Source organism: Eleginops maclovinus, chromosome 13 (assembly GCF_036324505.1).
Source record: "Eleginops maclovinus isolate JMC-PN-2008 ecotype Puerto Natales chromosome 13, JC_Emac_rtc_rv5, whole genome shotgun sequence".
Classification (NCBI taxonomy): Eukaryota; Metazoa; Chordata; class Actinopteri; order Perciformes; family Eleginopidae; genus Eleginops; species Eleginops maclovinus.
In genome coordinates, this window is record NC_086361.1 from 21,249,024 (window position 1) to 21,271,794 (window position 22,771).

The following is a 22,771-nucleotide window of genomic DNA, read 5'->3' on the forward strand; positions in this document are numbered from 1 at the left end:
CGTGCCTTTTAATTCATATGGGAAATGATGCTTAGTCGTGTCTTGTTGTTCTTCCAACCTAGATCAGTGAAGCTGCTCAATCTGCCCGTCAGCCTGCGTCCTCACAAAGTGAAAGGCCTGCTGGGACAGAACATGTCCACCGCCAGCCCCTTCATCTACTCGCCCATCATCATGCACAACAGAGGAGAGGAGCGCTGTAAGAAGATCGGTAAGCCTTTTTGTCCATCTCAACTTGTTGGGGAATCACACCCATGAGCAGCTGCTCTTTGGGTGGTTGATTAAAGGTGTTTCTTTGTCAACAATGCAGACTTTTGAGGGTGTTTACATCTACACCAGGTGAGACTTTAATTGGTATTAATTGTCCTTTTCGTATAAGGTAGTTTGAGCATATCATTATAACATATTCTGCCAGATTTAAAAGCAGTACTTGTATTGCCTTTAACGATAGCTGCTGGTATCTGAGATCCGCTCAAGTGTACTACTTACTTTCATACTCCAGGTTTCAATCATGACGTTCAGCTTTAATTTGAGGGTGTTTACATCTAGAATACAAAATAGATGCAATATTTACTTCCTTATATTAGTCTTTTTTTTCTAGCTATAGCCTTGTGATTTAAGGGGTAGAAATGAAAAGGGAATTCCATCAGTTTAATCGAATGCCTGATGCAGCTTGTTCTTCAATTAGTATGTAAGGAACATCAACAGGCTGGGGGCTGCGAGTGAGTCACTGCCGTCCTGGCTGCAACTCTGCTGTTTGTAAATCCACAGCTTGTTAGTGTTTCTGGAGAGAATCCATTTCAGTGTTTAATGAAATCCCCGTTGAAGCATCATCAAACAAAGTGCAGATTAGCATTATACTTTGTTGGAGTGGCCGTCCATTGTTCGGTGTGTAATTGAGATTGCACTGGTGTTGTGGACATCAACGGTCAGGGGCATCAGGAGCTTTAAAGCACTTTCAGCTCCATATCTGGCCCTTTGAGGCAGACATTTACATTTCTTTTTCTATCAAAGTTGATTTTAAGTTGCTGGGATGCCAGTCAGTTTGGCCAGTAATGAGTCCTAAAACCCCGGAAAAAGACTTGGCATTTTACCGCTTCTGTTTCCCTTCTATCTCCAGGTCAATGTTTCTTTTGAACGTGTCTGTGGTTAGAAGCATTACATTGGAGAGATTTTAATACGGTCACTCGTGAATGCAAGCTTCTATGTTTCATAAAAAATGGCAATTGCTAACAAGGGACTAAAACTTCTAAACTTCATGAAGGCTAACATTAGCCGCCTTTAGCTTAGCGGTGGTGATGTCATCCATAGAATCAGAGGATGAAACCCTCTTTATTGTCACATACATGCACACAGCAGAGCACACACAGTGAAATTGGTCCTCTGCATTTAACCCATCCTAGTACTAGGAGCAGTGGGCAGCTATTGTGCAGCGCCCGGGCAATGGGGATTGGAGGTGTCCGTTGCCTTGCTCAATGGCACCACAGCAGGGCCCAGGAGGTGAACTGGGATCTCTCCAAGTAGCAGTCGATTTTCCATATTTCAAGTCTGTTCGGGGACTTGAACCGGCGACCCTACTATTCCCAGTCCAAGCCCCTACTGACTGAGCCACTGCTGGATCCACATGCACATGACCGTGATGCAGTTTGTTTTATAATTAGCTTATAGTTAAACTTTTTGGAACGTAGCATCACACACCACTTGTCATGTGACGAAAAAAACAACCAATCACATCATCAGTAACTTTTATCAAATATTTAAGGCATTTTTTGATCAAGCTATTACAGCCAAATCTTCATCTGCTACTACGAAAAGTACAACACATCTTTCTTGTTGTTATAATAACGAGTAAACAGTTTTCACATTATGGTACAGTGGGTTAGTTTGTTTGGATAATGCTGTACGTAGATAAAGTGTGTGTTCACAAATTGGTATCTGGGTATTTAATTCTTAAATTACCCTCAAAAACATTTCCCCTTGTGGTCTGTCATCCTTTAACCCCGCCACATCCTGTATCTCATCATTATATATCAATAAGCTCATATCATTATATCACATTACTTCAGCGCTGCTCGAGCTTTGCTTCCAGTTTTCCTTTTTCTTGGAAGATGTGATGATTATAGACCACAGGAAGCTGGAAATCTGCTGATTATTCCTACAGTATGTCTGTTCTGTTTAACCGCCGTGCACATCAAAATATACACAATTATTCATGAGTGGACCACAAGTAGTTTTTAATAAATGGATTATATCCATACCCCTGAGCTGCTCCTTGCTTTGATCAGGGTTTAGATGTTGAGAGTCAGATACTCCTCCGGTACGGTGTGCTGTTGTGAGGCTTTGGAGATTAATTCCGACATGCCTCTCCCTCTCAGTCCGTCTGCCTCCGGGGAGCTAGCTGTCGGCTAATGAAGTAAAGATTCTTTCTTAACTCCTTCGATGTGACTCGCAGCACGCAGGAAGAGTAGAAATCAAGTAGCTTCATCGATGGGTTACAGGCATTCATCACACATGTAGGCATGTCCTCACATACAGAACTCTGTGTTAAAACTGCTTTGCAACATGCTGTAAGATATCAGCTGCAAACTCATTTGAGATGTTTAATTTTGATTCCTGGAAATTGCATTTTTGTGCTTCGGGGAGTGCTTCCCTCAGTGGGTATTTACCAGACTTTGACCGAGATAACCTGTTGAAGTCTGACAGCTTAAAATTGGTCGCTGAATTTTTAGAATTACTTAATTGTAGCTTTTGCAGCCCATTTACATGCACTAAAACCTATATAAACACACTACAGGAAAGGGAAAACCACTAAATGTATTATATAAAGGCACAGTAGAAACATCTGCACCAGCCCCCTCTCATCAATGCCACAAGGGATGCTTTTGCTGTGAGGTCAGAAATCTGAAATCCTTCATTCATTATCTGTCACCTGTTAGAGACTTTTATCCAAAGAGACTTACACACTCAATACTGTGGACAATCCCCACAGGAGTTACTTGGGGTGAAGTGCCCGGGACACAACGACATGGGTGGGGTTTGAAGCTGTGCTCCCCAGACCCAAAGACCAACGCACTTCTCCACTGCACCACAGCCTCCTTTTAGTCGCCCATTTAGGAAATGTACAACAAATGCAGCCAATTTTCAATAGTCTACTTAAATATTAAAATAGAGAGGCAAGCACACATTTATAAAAACAAAGAGTACACATCCATGGTTAAGAATAAGTACTGTACTGCAGGAGAGAGTAACATACACATGTCTTAATAAATTGTCAAAATAACAGTCTCAACGTTCTGCAGTTTTCATCATTTATTTAAGCAGAAATCTCTCCTGAAAATTGGCTATAAGGCAGCCTCTGACATCCACATTTTCTCTGCACAACAACATGGAATTGTTAAAAATGTTATGAGCCAGAAAAGCCAATTTTGTAATTTGATTTGTTTACAAATTGTTTTTTTATTCAGTTTTATTTAATCTGCGAGTATGGAGGCCTACAGCTGAGGGATGCACAACATTTAGTTCTCGAAGAGTCTATCAATGTGCCTTGATGATACCATTCTCATACAGCCTTTCTATCAATTGTTTATAAGTTCAGCAACAAACGCAGACAATATTTGAACCGTTATTTCTGCAGGATAGAATTGCTGACTTGTGTGCACTGGCCTTGTTATCGGTAAACTCTGCACTATAGGGGTATTCCTGAGTGCTTCATTACCCTCTGATATGTGCCACAGCTGTAAACTTTTTAGAGTAAACCATCACTTCCCTCTCATTTATTTTACTGATGGTCAACCAAACGTCTCGTATTCTCCGCTAGGCTCTGGCAATTACGGTATGTGTGGACACTGAGAAAATATGTGTGTGCATTTTCACGCTCTTTAAATCAGATGCTATGAATCAGCTTGATGTTCAGCCATAAAAGAAGGGCTTCTCTAATGGGAGATTGTTTCCTCTATAATTGCGCTGAGACTCATTTTTAAGAAGTGTGTAGTCTACAGCTATCCATTCACTGTGATGTGGGTGACAGGCTATTTATTACAGGGGTATATGGGCCAACAGGGAGGTGAACTTCACTATCTAATCCTCGGCCAGGAAGCAGGGCACTCGCTTAGTGTTCGGACAGTGATACAGTTTCTGTTGTGTCATATTGGATTTGGAATAAAGCAATAACTATGAGGTTAAAGTGCTGACTTCCAGCTTTAATACACCCATAGTAAGTGAGTGTGGACCTGTGAGTGTGGACCCCAATTTCAGAATAATACACTAGGGCAGTGATCCTGGAGCTTTTGAATGACAAAACACCTGACCCCAGTCCAGGGAAATGTGTCATACTTTCTGAAAACCAGACAAAGATAAACCAGTGTCTTATTCCGGACAAATCCTTCCTCCCCCACACCATCATTATGAAACGCGTGTCTATAAATCTGTCAACTGGACACATCCATCTGCAAACAACATCGATTATTACTTAGTTTTTAAACACTGATGATTTTTAATTTGCTAAGCTTCCCCAGGGCCCAGAGAAAAGTTGTGTTGGCCAAGCAAACTAACGGGCATGTTTGATTGGAAACAAAGTGTTTGGGTTTATGCGCTTGTCATTTTAATTCAGAAACGTTGACGCCAATTTGGAGTCCAGTGATTATATATTATATTATAAACACACCAACAATAGCTGGCAATTTTAGAACATATCCAGACCTCTTTAATGGTCTGTTTTTATTACAGGCCTAAATATCCAAATAAAGTCTGCTATCAAATTATACTTTATAAATGACATCAAATGTTTGAAGCTCAACTTCCATTCCTCCAAAACAATTCCAAATAACCTCCTTTTTTATGTTTATTTGTTGTATTCTTTCTCTGCAAAATTCCTGAACTTAATACGTTTGGAAAAATGTGGGGAATTTCCCCATCCCTAGTCTGGATTAGTTTTACCTGGCGAGGCTCACGTATAGTTAACACTTTAATGTGAGTAGTGCATTTATATGCTAATTAATTGTTAAAACATTTGGGATTTTAGCCCTTGCAGACCCTTTACATGCATCCAAATGTATGTCCCACACTACAGGAAAGGGAACCCCCCCCCCCAAACGGTATGGTAATAGGGCCCGTTTAATTCCAAATTCAAGACTGCGTTCTCTCACAACATTTACACTACAGCATTTCTGTGATTTTTAATAAGCAATCTAAAAACCTACATCTACAGTAATACCTTAATGTCCTCCATAATATTTCTCCATCTGAGGCCTTAATGCCTTGAATACATTTCTAACGAGCTCTAAAGCTTGATTTTATTTGAGTTCTGAAGCATTCCCCCCTGCTCTGGGGATCACTTCACTTCACATGTATGATTTTAGCACCGAAGCCCAGGCGTGGTATGCGTGTGTTATGTTCAGTATAAAAGATTAATGTTGCCGATAGTTGAACAGAATAATTTATGTTCAGGTTGCAGTTACACGAGTAAACATCTTCATTCCCGTCTACGGTCAATAAAAGATGATTTCCACTGCACATGTGAGACATTTTGATGAAATAATTTGCCCTTTAAGGACCCAAACACAGCCAATGTTTAACCAAACACGTGCAGTGACTGAAAACATTCATTATTGCAGCGAACGATGAAAGAGCCGAAGCCTTCGGAGATCTGCGCAGAATCTCAAAGGCCACCTGAAGAATTAGGACTGAGGCAACACAAACAAGACAGCAGCGATCCACTTTGTTTTTCTATCTTCTGAGGTGAATTTCACACCAAATTGGCCGGCTGTGGGAGCATGCCTGTGAGCCAGACCTGCGGTTGCGCCGGGCTTTCAGAGACATTCATATCATAGATATCTTAATTTCCCAGGGTGCATGGCTGGAGTTTTGCGCGGCATAAATCCCTTTCCCAGCCGAGGTCGGAGGTAGGATTTTCAGTCGCTCTTTTGCAAGTCTATTTACAGAAATGGACTAAAGAATATGTTGCATTTCAATATGAATAAGGGTATGGCTGCAGTGGGACTAAAGTAGCTCCTCAATCTAACAGACCCTTTCAACATCATTCAGGACTGATTGATTCTGCAACTCCTTCATATTTTTTCCAAAACTTAGACCAACCTCTCTCTGAAATGCCTTCTTTTGGATCTTTGTGAAATCTGATTGAATGCAGCACATGCGAAATGAACCTTTTTACAGTTCTTATTTTCCCATAGTCTGTTTAATTAAGTCCCAACATGATTTGATCTCATTACCCCTGCTGTCGGCTCATCACTACGGCTCAATAAATGTCATTTTCTGAACTAACAGTGACACATTGAAAGGATCCCATCGTAGCTTTAATAGCTTTTCAAATGACTTCAAATATATTAAATGTATAAATACTACACGGCCCACAGTAAGTGCAAGAGGTACAGCAGTGGCTCAGTCAGTAGGGGCTTGGACTGGGAATCGTAGGGTCGGGACTGCTACTTGGAGAGGTCCCAGTTCACCTCCTAGGCCCTGCTGTGGTGCCCTTGAGCACGATAGCTGCCCACTGCTCCTAGTACTAGGATGGGTTAAATGCAGAGGACTAATTTCACTGTGTGTGCTCTGCTGTGTGCATGTATGTGACAATAAAGAGGGTTTCATCCTCCGATTCTATCCATCTATCTAGGTAAGCGGGACATCTCTAAACGGCTGACTAATCACAACAGAGCCGGCCAGCTAACCAATCAGAGCAGACTGAGCTTTTCAATGCATCAACATATAATATTTTTCTCAGGGTTTTTTTCTTCAAAATGTGCCTTTTTTTCCTAATTAGACTTTTTAAATTTAGATTTAGATTTTTTTTCCCCATAATTTGACAATTTTTTCCAAATTTTCCACGATTTGACTTTTTCTTCAGAACTTCACTTTTCCTACATCATTTGGCTTTTTTATTTTTACCGTTCTTTTCTCAGAATTATATTCAGTATTAGTATTATTTTCCAGACTTTGATTGGCTGCAGCACAGGTGGTATTGGAAAAATAAAGAGCTTTAGGAACATTAAAGTCACATGTCACAGTAGAGGCACAAAATAACAAATGTTATCCTGAAAATGAGCAGAATATATCCTCTTGAAAACTTTGAACCGTGCTTGGTTGATTGCTTAGCTCTTCATGCTAAGCTGAGCTATCATTCTGCTCCCTGTGGCTTTGTATTAAACTGAACAAAAGCAAAGTGGTATTAATACTACCTTCTAACAAGATGCTCAAAATCAAATCAGTGTATTTCCTACAACAAAGGACTGCAATGTAAACAAGACGGGCATTCTGCGATTCATCAGTTTGGTTCTAAATTCATTTAAAGAAAATTCTGAAAATGTTAATGCACTTTCAAATTGACATCATTTATCACTGATGGTTGCCTTTCATCTGTAACAGCAACGCGGCCTAATGGTGTACTTTCGTCAGCTCATTAATTACAAATGGGTTTTTATACCACTGACACTAGTCTAATGTATTCATGTATTCTTTTTTCTCTCACCAGACTTCCAGTGGGTCCAAGGAGATGTTTGTGAAGTTCAGCTCATGGTCTACAACCCCATGCCGTACGAGCTTCGCGTGGACAACATGGTCAGTGAATTTCATTACATCTTCACCTATCTAACCGTGACTCGGTGAAAACAGGAGGCTGCTGACTCGCTCTTTCATGCAGTAGTATTACAAACAGTTCCTCCGCACCAGGGCAAGTGATAATGCTTTGTAGTCATCCTTGATAGCCTAATTATGTCCCTTTTTTTAAAAGCTTTTTTTGACAGTTAAATACTGTAATGATGGCGTAACATGGTACAAACCAACTCTTTTTGCTCCTGGCAGTAAGAAAACATCACCAGGGAGATGCACATCCCAGAGTGCCATTACTTTTATGGGTTCACACACAGACACAGACACACACACACACACACACAGAGAGACACCATTCTGTCAGAGCAGATTGTGTATTGAGTTAAGCATAAGGCTCTGTGCAAAAACAAAAAAAAGAAGTTTGAAGAGAGCCATCCGAAATCATGCAGTACAATTTAATTGCACTTTTAAAAAGCTGCTTGCTTTTAAAGTTCAGAACGTTTCCTTATTAAAAGGACCTAAAAATGTAGCAGACATCCCATTCTACTTTATGTTCTTCGTCAATCCCTCACCGCTCCTTTTTATATAGTTTCAGTCTCAACCTTTATCAGGTTCAACGAGTGCAAAAGATTCATAAAGCTCCGTTCTTCCTGCTCTCTGCTGTGACTGTTTATGATAATGCTCATGTTAGGCATCCTTGAAATGCAAAGCAATCATCAGAGGTCATAAAAAGCCCAGCAGGGAGAGGCCTTCCTTCAGCTGCTACAGTACAGATAGCAGCAGTGACACGGAGAGAACTATGCTATGAACTACCTGTCAAAAAGGATGTCGCCTTTAATTATTTGGAACGCCGAGTACAGACTGCCTCAAAAGTTTTGTGCTGTAGTGTAAACGGAGATAGCGGCTTCTTAATTGTGGCGACTGTCTCGCAGCTGATGCCGGATAGAGTTGGCCAGGTGTTAGCTGGTTTATTTTTTATTTAGCCGCTCTGTTGCGACTGATGCATGCTGCTGCAGAAGCAGAAAATGCAGGCGACCTCCAGTTTGGAACATCTGTAAGGTGTTTAAACTTGGATTATCACAAACTAGTTGTCTGTGAGTGTGCTTTTGTGTACTTTAAAGCTCCAATAAGCCGACATTTTGTCTGAAAATCCTCTCTCCAACATATACAGCACTTTACTTTTACAAAAATAAGGATTCAGAACAAAAAAAAAGAGCACAATCCTTTTCTAAAAAAAGGTAAATGTTGTATCTCTAAAACTGTATTTTTTTGGCTCACTTGCATGATTGATTAATTGATGAATTTATTCAACATCATTCCATTCTAAAGAATTTCTCATCACCAAGCTACATTTTTTTTAATGTGCTTTTGCCAGTCTCTCAGGTGTGATGATGTGTTGCGTAATATCATTGTTGAATGAATATCTTTTGACCCCTTGGATATTTTAAATTACACATTCGCCCCCGCCCCCCATTATTTATTATTTCCTGGCTAGAAATGCACATTATTCAGGGTTAGTATAGATTTGTCACACACATAGGCCAATTGATTATAATTAATTAAATGTAATGTCAGGGCAAAAGTTAAAAAAACACAATACAATACAAATAGCGATTCTGTCCTTTTTGGGACTCCGTAATAAATGACTGTCTTTTTCTGGGGCTTTTCTTTTGGTCTTTGTTAATAGAACAGCCAAAGTGAGACATCAATGCAGGTGAGGGAGAGGAAAGGGCAGCAGGTTAAGTCATGCTTAAAAGCAAGGTCTCTTATAAGAAGGACTCTATTGGCCCAAAAATATCTAAGAACCTTCTTGGAGAATTCACCTGACCTTGAGTGCCGTCTGAAGTTCACTGAGTCCAGCCCTCCTAACGATATATCCTCTGCCTGTGTGCAGAGTTACTGTGAGGTGAAGCGATCAAACCATAGACTGTATGGATCAAACAGCCAAGGTCAATTAGCGACAGGAGGTTGTTAGCTCCGCCCACCTCCAGGTGAATTGATCAGGTCACAGATGGAGGCTGAAGCCCTTCACCGCTGCTGTTCTGGAGACAGGCAGAGTGAGGTAGAGCTCCTCTGTAACCCAGACAAAGTGACTGCTGTTAGACCGGAGCAACCATCCATCCGGCTGTACATAAACCAGCTCTCTGTGAGAGAGACACACATACCACACACACACACACACACACACACACACACACACACACACACACACACACACACAGGTCACTTTTCCATTCAACGCCACCAAGGTGACCCTGCAGTTCACCAGACAGACGTTCCTTCTCAGTCACCACACGATTTCAGCACTTAATACCCAGCTTTGTTTTGTGCTTTTATTGATTTCCTATTAAAGTGGAGCTTTTTCTCAAATTCACCAACCGCCCCCCCCACCCTTTCTTGTTCACAGGGGTCACCGCCTGATGATTCTCTCTCCCAAAATAGAAGGGTGGAATATTTGTTTCTCAAAATGACAAAAATCCTGCTTTCAGTTCCATCTTTTTCGCTGATTTCAGATCATTTTTCCACATGGATTTATCGCTCACATCAATAATTAAGCAGGATTTTAATACAGACTTGAGTTTTATTTCATGTGTTTGAGCCAAATTAAACGAAAATAATTGAGAATCATTTCCTGTTTTGTCTTTTTCTCTCTGCACGACTCTTTTATCGCGATCAGTTGAAACAAAGAGCAGACGTGTAATCCTGAATGATACCATTAGCATAGCATTAGTTATAACAAAATGTTAACTATCGCTTGAAGTCAATCCAGCCAGCTCCAACAATACAGCACACCCGCTCTAATCGTTATTGTTAGTGGAACGGGCTGATTGACCTTTTCAAGGCTGAATGCAAATGAACTATTCCCAATAGGTTACCACTGATACTTCTGCTATCCAGTAAAGGTGGAAAAGAATTGTCCTGAAGTGAACGCAAAGAGAGTTTAAATCACAGCCACGGCACCTCAGTCTCTTCGGCAGCCTTCCCTCTAGTGAGGTAGCGTCTGCTGTTAGGGATTGATGCAGTCATGACATCACCTCAGTCTGCCTCGTGCAAACAGGCGGTGTGTACTGGGAATGTAAATAGTCAGTCTGAGGCTGCGCATTCAGCCACTTGGAGAGCTTCTCTGAATAAAAATCAGGTGATGTATCCTGTGTTTGTAACCGCTTTGACAGCTAATCAATTTGTCTTGAAATCTATTATTAATTTACCTTTTATCATTGACTATCCTGCATCACAGCCTCCGATAAACCACATCATCTTTAGTTCAGTGAGGACAGTAGTCGCACATGAAATGGTCTGCAGCTGCTCAAACAGGAAGGACCAATGTGGAAGTTAAATTTCAACAGACATCACATAAATTGGCAATGGAAATTGAGAATTGTTGGAAAAACAAGAAGGAAACACCAGTGTTACGGTTAATATCGTAGCTGGGAGGTCACACAAAAATGATGCAGCAGCTTGGCTTTAAAGGTGGCAACATAGGATGGTCATAGGGTTCAAATTAAATATTTAGGGTCATTTCATTGACTTTGTACACCGATCACAAAACAAAACTTGCACATGTCCACTATTTTAAATCATGGTCAATCTCCTCAGCCTCAAGTGTTATTGTTTTTTAAGTTTATTTCTAACTGCTCTGCTCGTTCACTCCACGGAAAGTGTAGACTACTTTAGCTGTACTGTTAGTATCTCCATCATCATCAGCAGCAGAAGTGATCTGGAGTCAATGAGCCGCTGACTGTAAAGGCACTACATCCTCTACTCTGCAGAGCCCCGTGTCCCTATTTATTTAAAGTGCATTCATTTTGAACACGTTCCATATCCAAATTGCACTGAATTTGACAAAGCAGTACCTTGGGGTTTCCCATGCTTTAAGAAACAATGTTTGAATTTGGATATGGAATAAACCAATCAATATGGAGGTCATGTCTTTACTACAACAGTATAAAAGTCACGTACAATCTCCCAATATATCTCTCGAAGAAGTACTTAAGAGCTCAGATGTGATTGAAGGGTTAAAACCTTAATAATGTTCTCGGAAAAAAAGATCGTCACTACTGGTTTTCAATAAGACTGTTTTGGAATGATTTACTGCTAGGGTTTTATTTACAGGATTTGGAAGGTTTTGCTGTCCTTCCTATCAGATATAATAATGCTGTATTCACTATTTGAGTTCTTGAGTTCTTGAGATCTTTGGACACATGGAAGAAGAAGAAACATAGCCTGCTCTTGTTCCCAGATCCAATTACTGAAACCCTAACCCTAACTCCAAAGAAAAGACACCCTAGGTTGTACATATTGTTGGGGATATTTGACTGAAAACCACTACAAAAACCTTCTTAGGGCGGTGGTGGCGTAGTCCATAGGGGCTGGGAACTGATAGGTCACCAGTTCAAGTCCCCGAAAGACCAAGTGCCACCGTGGTGTCCCTGAGCAAGACACTGGTTACCTACACTGCTCCCCGCGCGCCGTACATAATGGCAGCCCACTGCTCCTAACACTAGGATGGGTCAAATGCAGAGACCGCATTTCGTTGTCCTAGTACTTGTACTCTGTGCAATGACAATAAAGTTGAATCTTCATCTTCTTCATCTAAAGGGCTCAGAAATACCCGAGCTCTCCAATACATGCATACACACTCTGGCATGGAATATTCTGGTCCCTTCAATGCCCAGTGGGAATTTTGGACTGCTGAATTTGAAACCTGTCTGATCCCTCTTTCCTCTCTGTTGTGATCTGTGGGACTTTATTTTCAATCACTTTTCAGGCACACCCGGCTCAAGTGGCTATTTACCACAGAGAGCCATTTTCCTCCGATGGAGATGGCCATCTCAAGGCATCATGGGTAGATTATGATGAATGAACCACTTGAAACATTTGGAGAGACTCTTCACACTGTACTGTCACTGAAGCATCAGACAGCTGCACTTCTCTTCACAGGGAAAACAAACTGTCAGGCCATGTTTGCACGCGGTGCACAAACATTCAAATGAGAACTGAGAGGTGTGTTTGTAGAAGTTTCATGGGCAGTTTTTGTATTGCTTTTGACACTGCTCTTCCATTTTGTTTTTCTGGTTACACGCCTGACATTTGTACAAAACATGCAACAGAGTTTCTCTTTGTGATTTTTACACACAAAAGATCCAGAAAGTACTGGGGTTTTTTTTTGGCACTTACATTTTTTGCCAAAACAGCAATATTATAACAAAATACACTTAAAAGAAATGTATCTGAACCATTTTTTATAGGTCATTTTACAACGAATTTGCAAAAAAACAAACAAAAGATCTTTATATCTGAGCCACTGTTTTTTTGTTTTTTTAAAAAAGTGTTTTGTTCTCTTTGGGACAGTTGGGTATTGTTGGTGTAAGTTGGATTGAGTTGGTTGTATAGCAGAAGTTAAGAGTCACATAACAGTAAACATTGTTGTTGTGAGTTACCGTTCAGCAGGCACTGCCCGGCCAAAAAAAAGGTCACAAGCCTGTGGGGGGGCAGTGCTATGATCTGGGGTTGCTGCAGTTGGTCTGGTCTAGGTTCAGCAGTGGCTCAGTCAGTAGGGGCTTGGACTGGGAATCGTGGGGTCGCCGGTTCAAGTCCCCGAACAGACTTGAAATATGGAAAGTGGACTGCTACTTGGAGAGGTCCCAGTTCACCTCCTAGGCCCTGCTGTGGTGCCCTTGAGCAAGGCACCGGACACCTCCAATCCCCCCCCCCATTGCTCCCCGGGCGCTGCACGATAGCTGCCCACTGCTCCTAGTACTAGGATGGGTTAAATGCAGAGGACCAATTTCACTGTGTGTGCTCTGCTGTTTGCATGTATGTGACTAATAAAGAGGGTTTCATCCTCCGATTCTAGGTTCAGCAATGTGCCCAAAGAATGAGGTCAGCTGACTACCTGAATATACTGAATGAGCAGGTTATTCCATCAATGGATTTATTTTTCCCTGATGGCACGGGCATGTCCCAAGAGGACAATGCCAGGATCCATCGGGCTCAAACTGTGAAAGAGTGGTTCAGGGAGCATGAGACATCATTTTCACGCATGGGTTGGCCTCACAGAGTCCAGACCTGAACCCGATGGAGAATCTTTGGGATGTGCTGGAGAAGACTTTGCGCAGTGGTCCGAATCTCCCGTCATCAATACAAGATCTTGGCGAAAAATTAATGCAAGACAGAAGTAAATGTTGTGACATTGCAGAAGCTGGTGGAAACGATGCCACAGCGAATGCCAAACAGAGTGACGGGGTAGAGGCCAGACTCTGCAGGTAGAGAGAGCCCGGCAGGCAGGGATTCAAATGCCGTAATCAAAGCTAAAGGCGGTCCAACGGATATTAGAGTGTGACCTTTTTTTTGGCCAGGCAGTGTAGTTGTCCACCTTGTTAATAAATACCCACACCAGGGGTTTTTCTGGATGTTCTGCCACCTTTTTTCAGCCAGCCGCTCGTTTGTCGGCCTCACAAGTCAACCCGTGGACATTGGTTGATAAGTTAAAAGATAAATACATGTGATCACCAACATTAATTTTGATCAGAATCAGAATCCTTGATTACTCCCACATCGGGAATATAAGCCAAAACTGGCATAGCGGGTAAAACATTAAGGCATGCAATAATACAGAAGCCAACATATTAGTGTGTGTGTAGAAGAAAAGCACACATGAGTTACACTAGAATAAAATAAAGACAAATGCGTAGGTGAGTAAGTACACATCTATGGCTTAAAATGATGAGAACCAACTTCAGAAATGAGTGACATGTAATGTAAGATGTTGAGATATTAGAAAATAACCCAAAAAGGTTGGGGAATTCATTAAAAGCAGGAATAACTAATAAAAAAAGTTATTGCCAGCTTCTTAAATGTGTGGTTATTTTTTCTGTGGAAGGAATGAAAAACAAACTCAAAGTTTTTCACCAAATCTTATTCTTATATCAACTTTTCCTTTTTAAAAATGATAATGTTTGTGTCTGTTGTGTCGGTTTGCCTCTACATTTATATTACGATCATGGCTCATCCCATTTCATCTCGTTTCCAGGGTTTGCTGACATCTGGAGTGGAGTTTGAATCCCTGCCTGCCGGGCTCTCTCTACCTGCAGAGTCTGGCCTCTACCCCGTCACTCTGGTTGGCATCCCGCGAACAGCTGGCAACATCACTGTCAATGGTGAGTCCAGCTGGAAAACCTGCTCCAAATCTCTGATGTTGCTCATAAAAGTGAGCTGGTTGACTGTGAATAATTTCTGTTGCACAAACTTCAGTATCAGAAACAAATGTCAGCTTTGATCTTAACTTTAGGCTCCGGTTCTTCAAAGCATCACTAAGGCTGCAGAATAATCAAAACCGTATCAAATCTGCATTATGGACTATAATATCATTAACAAAAAAGTCTAATATCTTCCACTTGATCGCAGGTTACCACACGTCGGTGTTTGGTGTGACCAGTGACTGCCTGTTGGAGGGTCTTTCCAGTGTGAAGACCAGTGGCTGCTTGGTGGAGGTCATCCCCTCCCTGCCACGTCTCCAGCTCAGCACATCTCTACCACGGTGAGCTCATCATTCCCCACTAACATATGCATTAACTAGTTTAACTAAACGTGTACACAGTCAACCGACATTATCCCGCTTTTTCCAGTCACTTACTAAATATTTATCAAATAACACCGATTTAAAAATGATGACGTGTGTAATCATTTAAAAAGGCACGCCTCTGCAGTATTCAGTTCTTCATTGCATGATATTTGCAGTCACTTCCTCCTGTTGGGACCTTTTGGCCTCCCTCTGCTCGTCAGTAAGTGAAACACATGCTCAATTGAAAAGAGGTCAGGTGACAGACTGTGTACAGAAAGGACCTTGCACAGTTCCGCTGTAAAAATATAAAAAGGGCAACGAGTCCTACACCGTTCACCCACGATTGATGTGAACACCCTCAAACACTGCTAAAGCTGAAAGTCAGCACTTTACCCTCACAGCTATTGTTTCATTTCCCATCCATTGTGCAGGAGCACGGAGCCAAAACTATGAATTATGGTTCACTGTCCCACTACTCACACACTGCACTTAGCTAGTGTTGATACACCATTTCCTAACGCAAGATAAATGCTCCTCTCTGTGACTGTCCAGCAGGGTGATGTGTTGCACCCTCAAAATACCAAATTAACGCTCAAACAAAAACATCAGTTTGAAAATTGATGTGCAAATTAATAACACAGACAAAAGCCTCCGGTCTTTTAGAATTAAGATGGGATTCAACAAGCACTTTTAAATGAAATGCAGCCACAGGTGTGTTTTTGTAAATCAATACTTAGCCAGTGGCAGAAAGTGTGGGAGAGAGAAACTCACTCTGGAGGGATTTTAGCCTTTGCAGACCGTTTACATGCTAGATGTGCAACATACTATAGGAGAGGGAAAACCCCAATAGCATTATAGGGCCTCTTTTTAAAAAAATGGTTAATAAGTGTTTTGCACATTGAACAAACCAAACCATTCGTCCATTACTTTAAAAAAACTGACATTTGCAACCAAGCATTTTGTCTTTTTCGCAATCGCTTCAGTCGTTCGACAACATAAACCTCGGGGATGCAGGGGGATTTGTTTTCATGTACAAGAGAAATGACATCCTCCATGCAGTAGAAGTAGGAACCATAAGAGAGAATCATGGTTTGAATTACCACGAGTAAAGCACCGCGTTGGGATGCGATAATCATCCTGACAGCCGAGCTGCTGGAAAATCTACTATTTAGGTCGTGCCTGTAGGTACAGTGCTTCAGCAGCCTTTGATGTGGACAATCTTTTTATTCTCCAGTGTTGGAAAAAGTTCCGGATCCGATACGTGCAGCAACTATAATACAAATCTAATCCTCTCACTGGTGCACAGGTGGACCCGCGGCTTCGACCTCTGTTGAAGAGAAAACCTTCAGAAATGTCTCACATATCCTTTCGTCTGCAGCACACACAGGAGCTGTATTCTGAGTTTTCTCACAGAACCAATGCGAGTGAGAGAGGAAACACCTGCCAACTTTTTAATGTGGATGTCCAATCTGTGTTGATGGCAAATCCATGAAAACTGAAGCAAGCAGTGAGTGCGTGCTACATTGAGCGAGAAAGAAGAGTTTTTCTGCTCGGGGAGCTACAGTACCAGAATGCATTGCATGTGAGCTACAGACGCCCAGGGTCCTCATCGGCTATATCCCCGTGCACAGCATCCTCTCTCCGCTTCATTTCTTCCGCTGGATTCTCTGGGTCAAATAATTATCCTCTTACTGTGCTAGACACATATTTTGGACGCTCTTTTCTACGCTATATTTGAAACGTAGCACGTTTTGATTCGCATCTAAAGCAGACCCGATGGCCACGCAGAAGCGGAGAGTAGAAACATACACTGGAATAGCCCAAAGTTCTCCCTTACCTTCAACTTCACTTCACAGGATTCTGCCTTTTTTAAACATTAGCTTGAATTTTACATTTTCAAACTCAAAGAACCTCAGACTACCATCTCCCAGAATATCATACAAAAACTCACCGTGTCAGTGCTTCTGCAGATACATTTGGATATCTAGAGTTCCTACCAACTCCAAAAACTGAAAAAAGACAACATGGTCAGTCTTTTTCTGGGCTGCCTTTGTCAAGAAATATGGGATTAACGGTTGGATCTACATCCTTATGAAAACTGCTCTCAATCTGAGCACTGCCACCCACATCTTGAGAACTAACTTTGCAAAGGTGCACAATATCTGTCTCGCAAGCCAATCAGAGCAAACTAGACCTATGCCGGCCTTAAAGAGACAGGCACTAAAATGAAGCATTTCAGTAGAGTGTATAAACCTGAAATGCTCCGTTTCCCCTCAGAAGTATTTGCTGAAACGCAATCAATGTGTGTTGCTAGTCTTGCTATCCTTATAAGATGTGTCAGGTTTCTTGATTTTTAAAAAGGTTTTCCATGATTGCTTTATCATATCTTCCAAATGCATTTGAAATGTCAGTAACATTTCTCGTTAAGATCACAGGGAACATAAAGGCTGTTGCTGACGACTGGTTTTATAATCCTAGCCTCGGGCCGAGGGTTTATTGCATTTTAAAAACCTATGCACACTTGCATGTAGAAAGACACATAATGAAGTCCTAGAGAACCCTTGCATTGATCTTTCATGATATTTTATGTTCCATTTAGCTTGCAAAAAGGAGACGCCAGAAGCTCTTTAGACCTGGAAGCCTCAGCTGCAGGCGTTTTGCTTTTGACAGCCGATGAAAGTGCTTTTCTGTGATGTCACTGTCTCGGATGAACAAGAAAACACACAGTTTGAACTGTCAAAGATGAAAGATGATGGAAGTAAGGAGTAGTTCTCTGATCAATTCACTGTTTATTTACTCTCTAAAGGACTATTAGAATGATGGGCCAGGGCTCTATGTGCTTTATTTTATTCATGGATAGACATAAATACAGGCTGTACGGTCTTGATTAGTAAAATAGTATCCTTCTGTGTGGGAGATAAGTCTGTCGTCGATACGATCTGCTGACCATCCTTAAACTAGAAAGGCCCTTAGTGAGTGAAACTGTGAGTCAATGCAAGTGGATCTGCTGCTATCTGCTGCCCTGTGATTTGAAACCACTCCAGAAGGCATTGGGTTCATCCTTGGCCTGCGCTACACCGCTCCATCAAGTGTCAAGACAATCTGAGCCATTAGCCCTTCTTTGAAACATGGAAGAAGCAAAAACATAACATAGGGAGGTACCAAGTGTTAAGAACGTTTATTAATCCCAGGTACAGATTTGCTTATTACCCATAAATGGACATACATCCCTTTGTAAACACTACACACAACTCATTCAGCTCGACTCGCCACAGCTGGGAGAAAAATAAAAGCCATCAACAAATGACGTTCCAGCTTAATGAGATTCCAAGAAGCACTTATCGTCTTCATCAGAATGTGAGAGAGCATTGGAAACTGTATGCGTCTCCACACATCTCGAGATTAATGCTTCTAGAAGTGTTATGCACATTATAATGGAAGTATAATGGAGCCTTTTCCATCATAATAAGCCACGTTCAACTTGCATCGCCATTACATGTTTTGTATCTTGTTTTCTGAGAAGACTTTATTTATATTGACGCCTTAAAGGATCGTTTGGGATTATTTGAAGTGGGATTGTATGAAGGATTTCTCTATCAGCACAAACGTATTCAAGCCACCTTAAAAAAAACTCAATTGGTTCAAATATATGCGATATATATTAAGAATATTTTCAGCAATTTTCCTTCCTTTTTGACATCGAATCGACTCTTTAAAGTCACCTAACTCCAATTAACCAAAACTGTGATTCACCCTTGAGTGGGATACTATTTTTGTGTCTTGAGTCAACTTCTTTTGGAGTTAATTCACTGACTGGACTGGATGGTACTGCCTCATTAACTCTTTAAAAAAAACAGTACAACTCGTACATTTACTTCCTATCATATCTGAACATTTCCCTTCTTCCTGAACAGGTCGGCTCACACGCCTCAGCCGACGTCCAAAGAGGAACTGTCGAGCACCGTGTCCCTCCAGCTTTTCAACGGAGAGACGCAGCAGCTCACCATCACCCTGGAGAACATCGGATCTGAGGACATCGAGTCTCTGGAGCTCACCTCTAAGACCATCACCACCAAAGGTTAGTAACCCTATCTGAAGTGAAGTTCTGGAGGTGAATACAAATGTTTTTAATAATAAGTTCAGGAAAGTTTTATCATCTATGGAAAAAAAGGCATTTTGTTTGGGGTTGTAATACCTGTGTTGGCCACAAGAGGCTGAAATCCACCACAATCCATGTTCTGAACAGCACTAAAAGCATTTCCTTTGCTAACACACTTTATATGTACCTTGTGTTTGAGGGTATCAACAAATAACTTCTATTTCCCTCTGTTTTCCCAGATAGCACAGAAATGTAATTGATCAAATTATCTTTGCTAAACCTTTTCTCTCCACCTTGCAATATATTTTCCCCAACTGCTCACAGATGTTTGCTTGATTAATTTAGGGAACTAGCAAGATAATCCTGGCCTTTCATCATAGACATAGTGGAACAAAAGTGAAAAATGGATCCTCCAAACTTTATTCTTCTTTCTTACTTGCCTCTCAGGGCTTCCGTACTTCTGTTTGACATTAATCAGAATCAGTAGACAGGACTTGTGTCGAAATGTAAGGGATTACAACAGGTGGATTAAAAGCACGTGATGAAGGTGCTTTAACTAATGCCGTGTTGAGTTCGTAGATGTACATTTGGTATCGGTACCGGTTCAGTCACGACACTTTTTGATGTACTTCACCCGCTGAGTTTCTGCTCCAGGCTCCAGCCCGTGCAACAGAGGTCACTACCCGTTGTTTTTGGTTTCACATCTTTCATTCCCCTGTGGCTTTTCACTCTGTGTTTCTCTCTTTGTTCAACACCTGCTCAGGTCCTCAGATCTCTGCAGTCTCTCTTGCCTTTTTTGTCTTTGACTCACTTTCTGTGTGAGAAAGAGCAGCTGCAGTGTTAGAATAGGCAGCAACTTTTTTTGCACTATTGAGGGTGAGATTTATAAGAAATCATGCTTTGAAAACTCCACTTTGAACCATATGGTGATACGTCTGCAGCCTGATAGATGGTGCTTTGATGCCCAGCACTTGTGTTCACTGCAAAGTAATCACACAACAATATTACTTTTAATTCAACTCATCAACATGGATGTAAAATAACTGGATACAGCGTTTGAGCAGGGACCCGGTTAATTCCTATGAAAGTTGCTTTCAGTGGAGAATTTACATATCTGGGTCCATAGAGCATGCGCACTTGCGCTTTGCTTAAGCCCCGCCTCTCCCAGTCACATGAATGGAGAAAGAAAATAACTGCTTTTAGTTTGTCTTTTTGCACCGTTTACCATTTTTGGACCCTTATGATTTAAATAAGGGCTATAAAAGTGTTGGTACTGTATAGTCGATTTAAAAAAAAAAATCCTCTGAACTTACAGACAGTTCTTTCCCAATTTAAGTCAATGGGGTAAAAAGTATTTTTGGGCCCAATGACATCACAGACTGATGCTTAAGTTGTAGTACCACCGTTTGGCCATGAAGTAAATTTGCTTCAATGTCCGGCGCACTTCCTTGGGGTGGATAGGGGAGGTCTTGGGGTATCAGACTAAAACAAATACCAACCTGTTAAAGCTACAAGCAGCTGATACAGATGTCCATGGGGATGTACAATCGCAGCACTAGAGAGTAACATCATTGTTAATTCTGTTGAAAGTAGTTTCTTTTTTAATTGAAATGCAATGCTTGCGGCGACTCCAATCCAATTTGATACGTAAACAAGAAGTCTATGGTTTCTATGTTGATGTTGTTTTACGGTAGAATTAACAGAACCAAAAGAAAGAACAGTTTGGCTTTACCTGTCTACACCCATGAGACTGTAGGTGTCTTACCATGCGCTCTTCATCAGAAACCTCTTTGTGTTTCAACACTGAGTGCATGGTACTTGATTTCCTCGGATTCAACCTTGTGTCTGCAGTGGATTCAGGATTAAAAAAATGATCAGCAAAGGAGGAGTGGTTCGCTGCCGGTGTATAAAGAGTTGATCTGACATTTTCAAAATGACTCCAGGGTTTCTGTGACCGGATACACTATCATATCCTCCGTCCAAGATTAACACTCAGCTGTCAGTCTTCCACTTCTCATGCTTTTCTGTCACGTTAATAACTCTCTCTGTTGTGTAAAGATTTTAGAGGTTTTATGGCTCAATGACGAGGATATCTGTGGCTCGCTTGTTGCCTTGGAACTTCTTTTGTCTCCGCTTTGGATAGAAAAGAGCCTGTCAACGCTAACTAGTACAGGACTAATTAAAACAGCCTGGGATTTGAAGACGCTCATACAGTGTCTTCCTCTCAGAGTATCACGCTGCTGTTGGCTGGACTCCAAGGCCAGCCGCCTTTCTTTGAAATAGATCTGTTGTTGGAAATGATTTAAGCTGCAGACATAGTTTTGACTTTGAGAGAATGTTCTTTTTTCAGAGTTTGATAAACAAGCAAAAAAGGACCAAAATCTCTGTTTCTAAATTAGAAAACCCATCAGTAGTTTCACCCTAAGACTCTTGGCAAACCTCTTTAAACCTGCACACATCACCCTAATGCGTTGGCTTTGGAAAATACTATAATAGTAGACTTATCTCTAACGTATAAGTTATTCAGTTATTGCAAATACAAACCATCACATGTAAATGTCATTAAGTAAATACCTCTTTCGCTCATTGGTTTCACAAACAGGATAGCTTATAGATAAGTGTTGGGTGAAATATTAAAAATCACCAATCAAACTTCCCATTACAACAAAGACAAAATAGCTCTTTAGAAATGATTGCATAGTTCAAACCCAGTCAAAAATGTATATTTCTCAGACAGTTTGAAACTTTATAACCCCCGAACGTCCGCAAGCGCTCCGGTCCCAGCTGTGTGCGTCACTCTTAAGAGTCCCTGTTTCCGTTGTGTTTTGAGCTTCTTGCAGAATTTTGTATTTGTTTCGTTTATGCGGCGCTTTTACTAAACGCTCTTTGCGTTGTGGGAAGTTGGTGAAGATGGTTCTTCACTTGCATATGTTTTGCAAATTTTTGTTTTGATATTTCCACATTTTTTTGCAGCTGTTGGTCCTAACGGAAAGGTTTTGTGCCGTTGTAGCGCATTAGCGCCTGTAAGCCACCGTAGGTTAAATATGAAAATGGAGCTCTGCGATGTTGTTGTTCTGCTGGATGTATGAGCAGCAATGTTCTCCACACAATCTGCATTATCTCATCTAATTGGGCCAAAGTGACCACGGTCAAGATTTCCCTTCTTTCCGACAGTCTGCCATTTCCTGAGGTGTGCTCCTGCAGTAAAGGCTTCATTACAGTACAAAGAAACAGAACCTCTGCAAGCAATTAAGTGAAGCACATCTGAGCCGGGAGACCTTTGAAGGCCATTTTAATGTCAGATCAGCTCCTGTCTGCAGCGTGTCACAGGAGTCATGTTTTAAAATTTCATCTGGGGTTCTCTTTGTTCCTAAAGGCTGTCTCTAATAAGCCTTTGAGGTTTAATTTGAGATGTAACGTATACAGGATATACCGCTGCTCAGGAATTAGACATTTATGGAACCTGTGTCTTTTTGAACAAAACTCCGAATTTGCAGGATTTTTAAAGCCCCCCCCCCCCCCCCATGTCTCCTTACGTATTAGTTTACCAA

The 22,771-nt window shown here is 41.3% G+C and overlaps 1 protein-coding gene across 1 annotated transcript in view; it reads left to right on the plus strand.

Annotated features, from left to right (window-relative positions):
- The window catches only part of trappc9 (trafficking protein particle complex subunit 9), a 170,755-nt gene that overhangs the window by 25,556 nt on the left and 122,428 nt on the right, over window positions 1–22,771 (plus strand). The window contains exons 11-15 of the mRNA XM_063900068.1: window positions 63–208; window positions 7,481–7,566; window positions 14,591–14,717; window positions 14,965–15,097; window positions 19,036–19,199. Coding sequence (XP_063756138.1) covers window positions 63–208; window positions 7,481–7,566; window positions 14,591–14,717; window positions 14,965–15,097; window positions 19,036–19,199 — 656 coding nt within the window. The remainder of the gene's footprint in view (window positions 1–62; window positions 209–7,480; window positions 7,567–14,590; window positions 14,718–14,964; window positions 15,098–19,035; window positions 19,200–22,771) is intronic.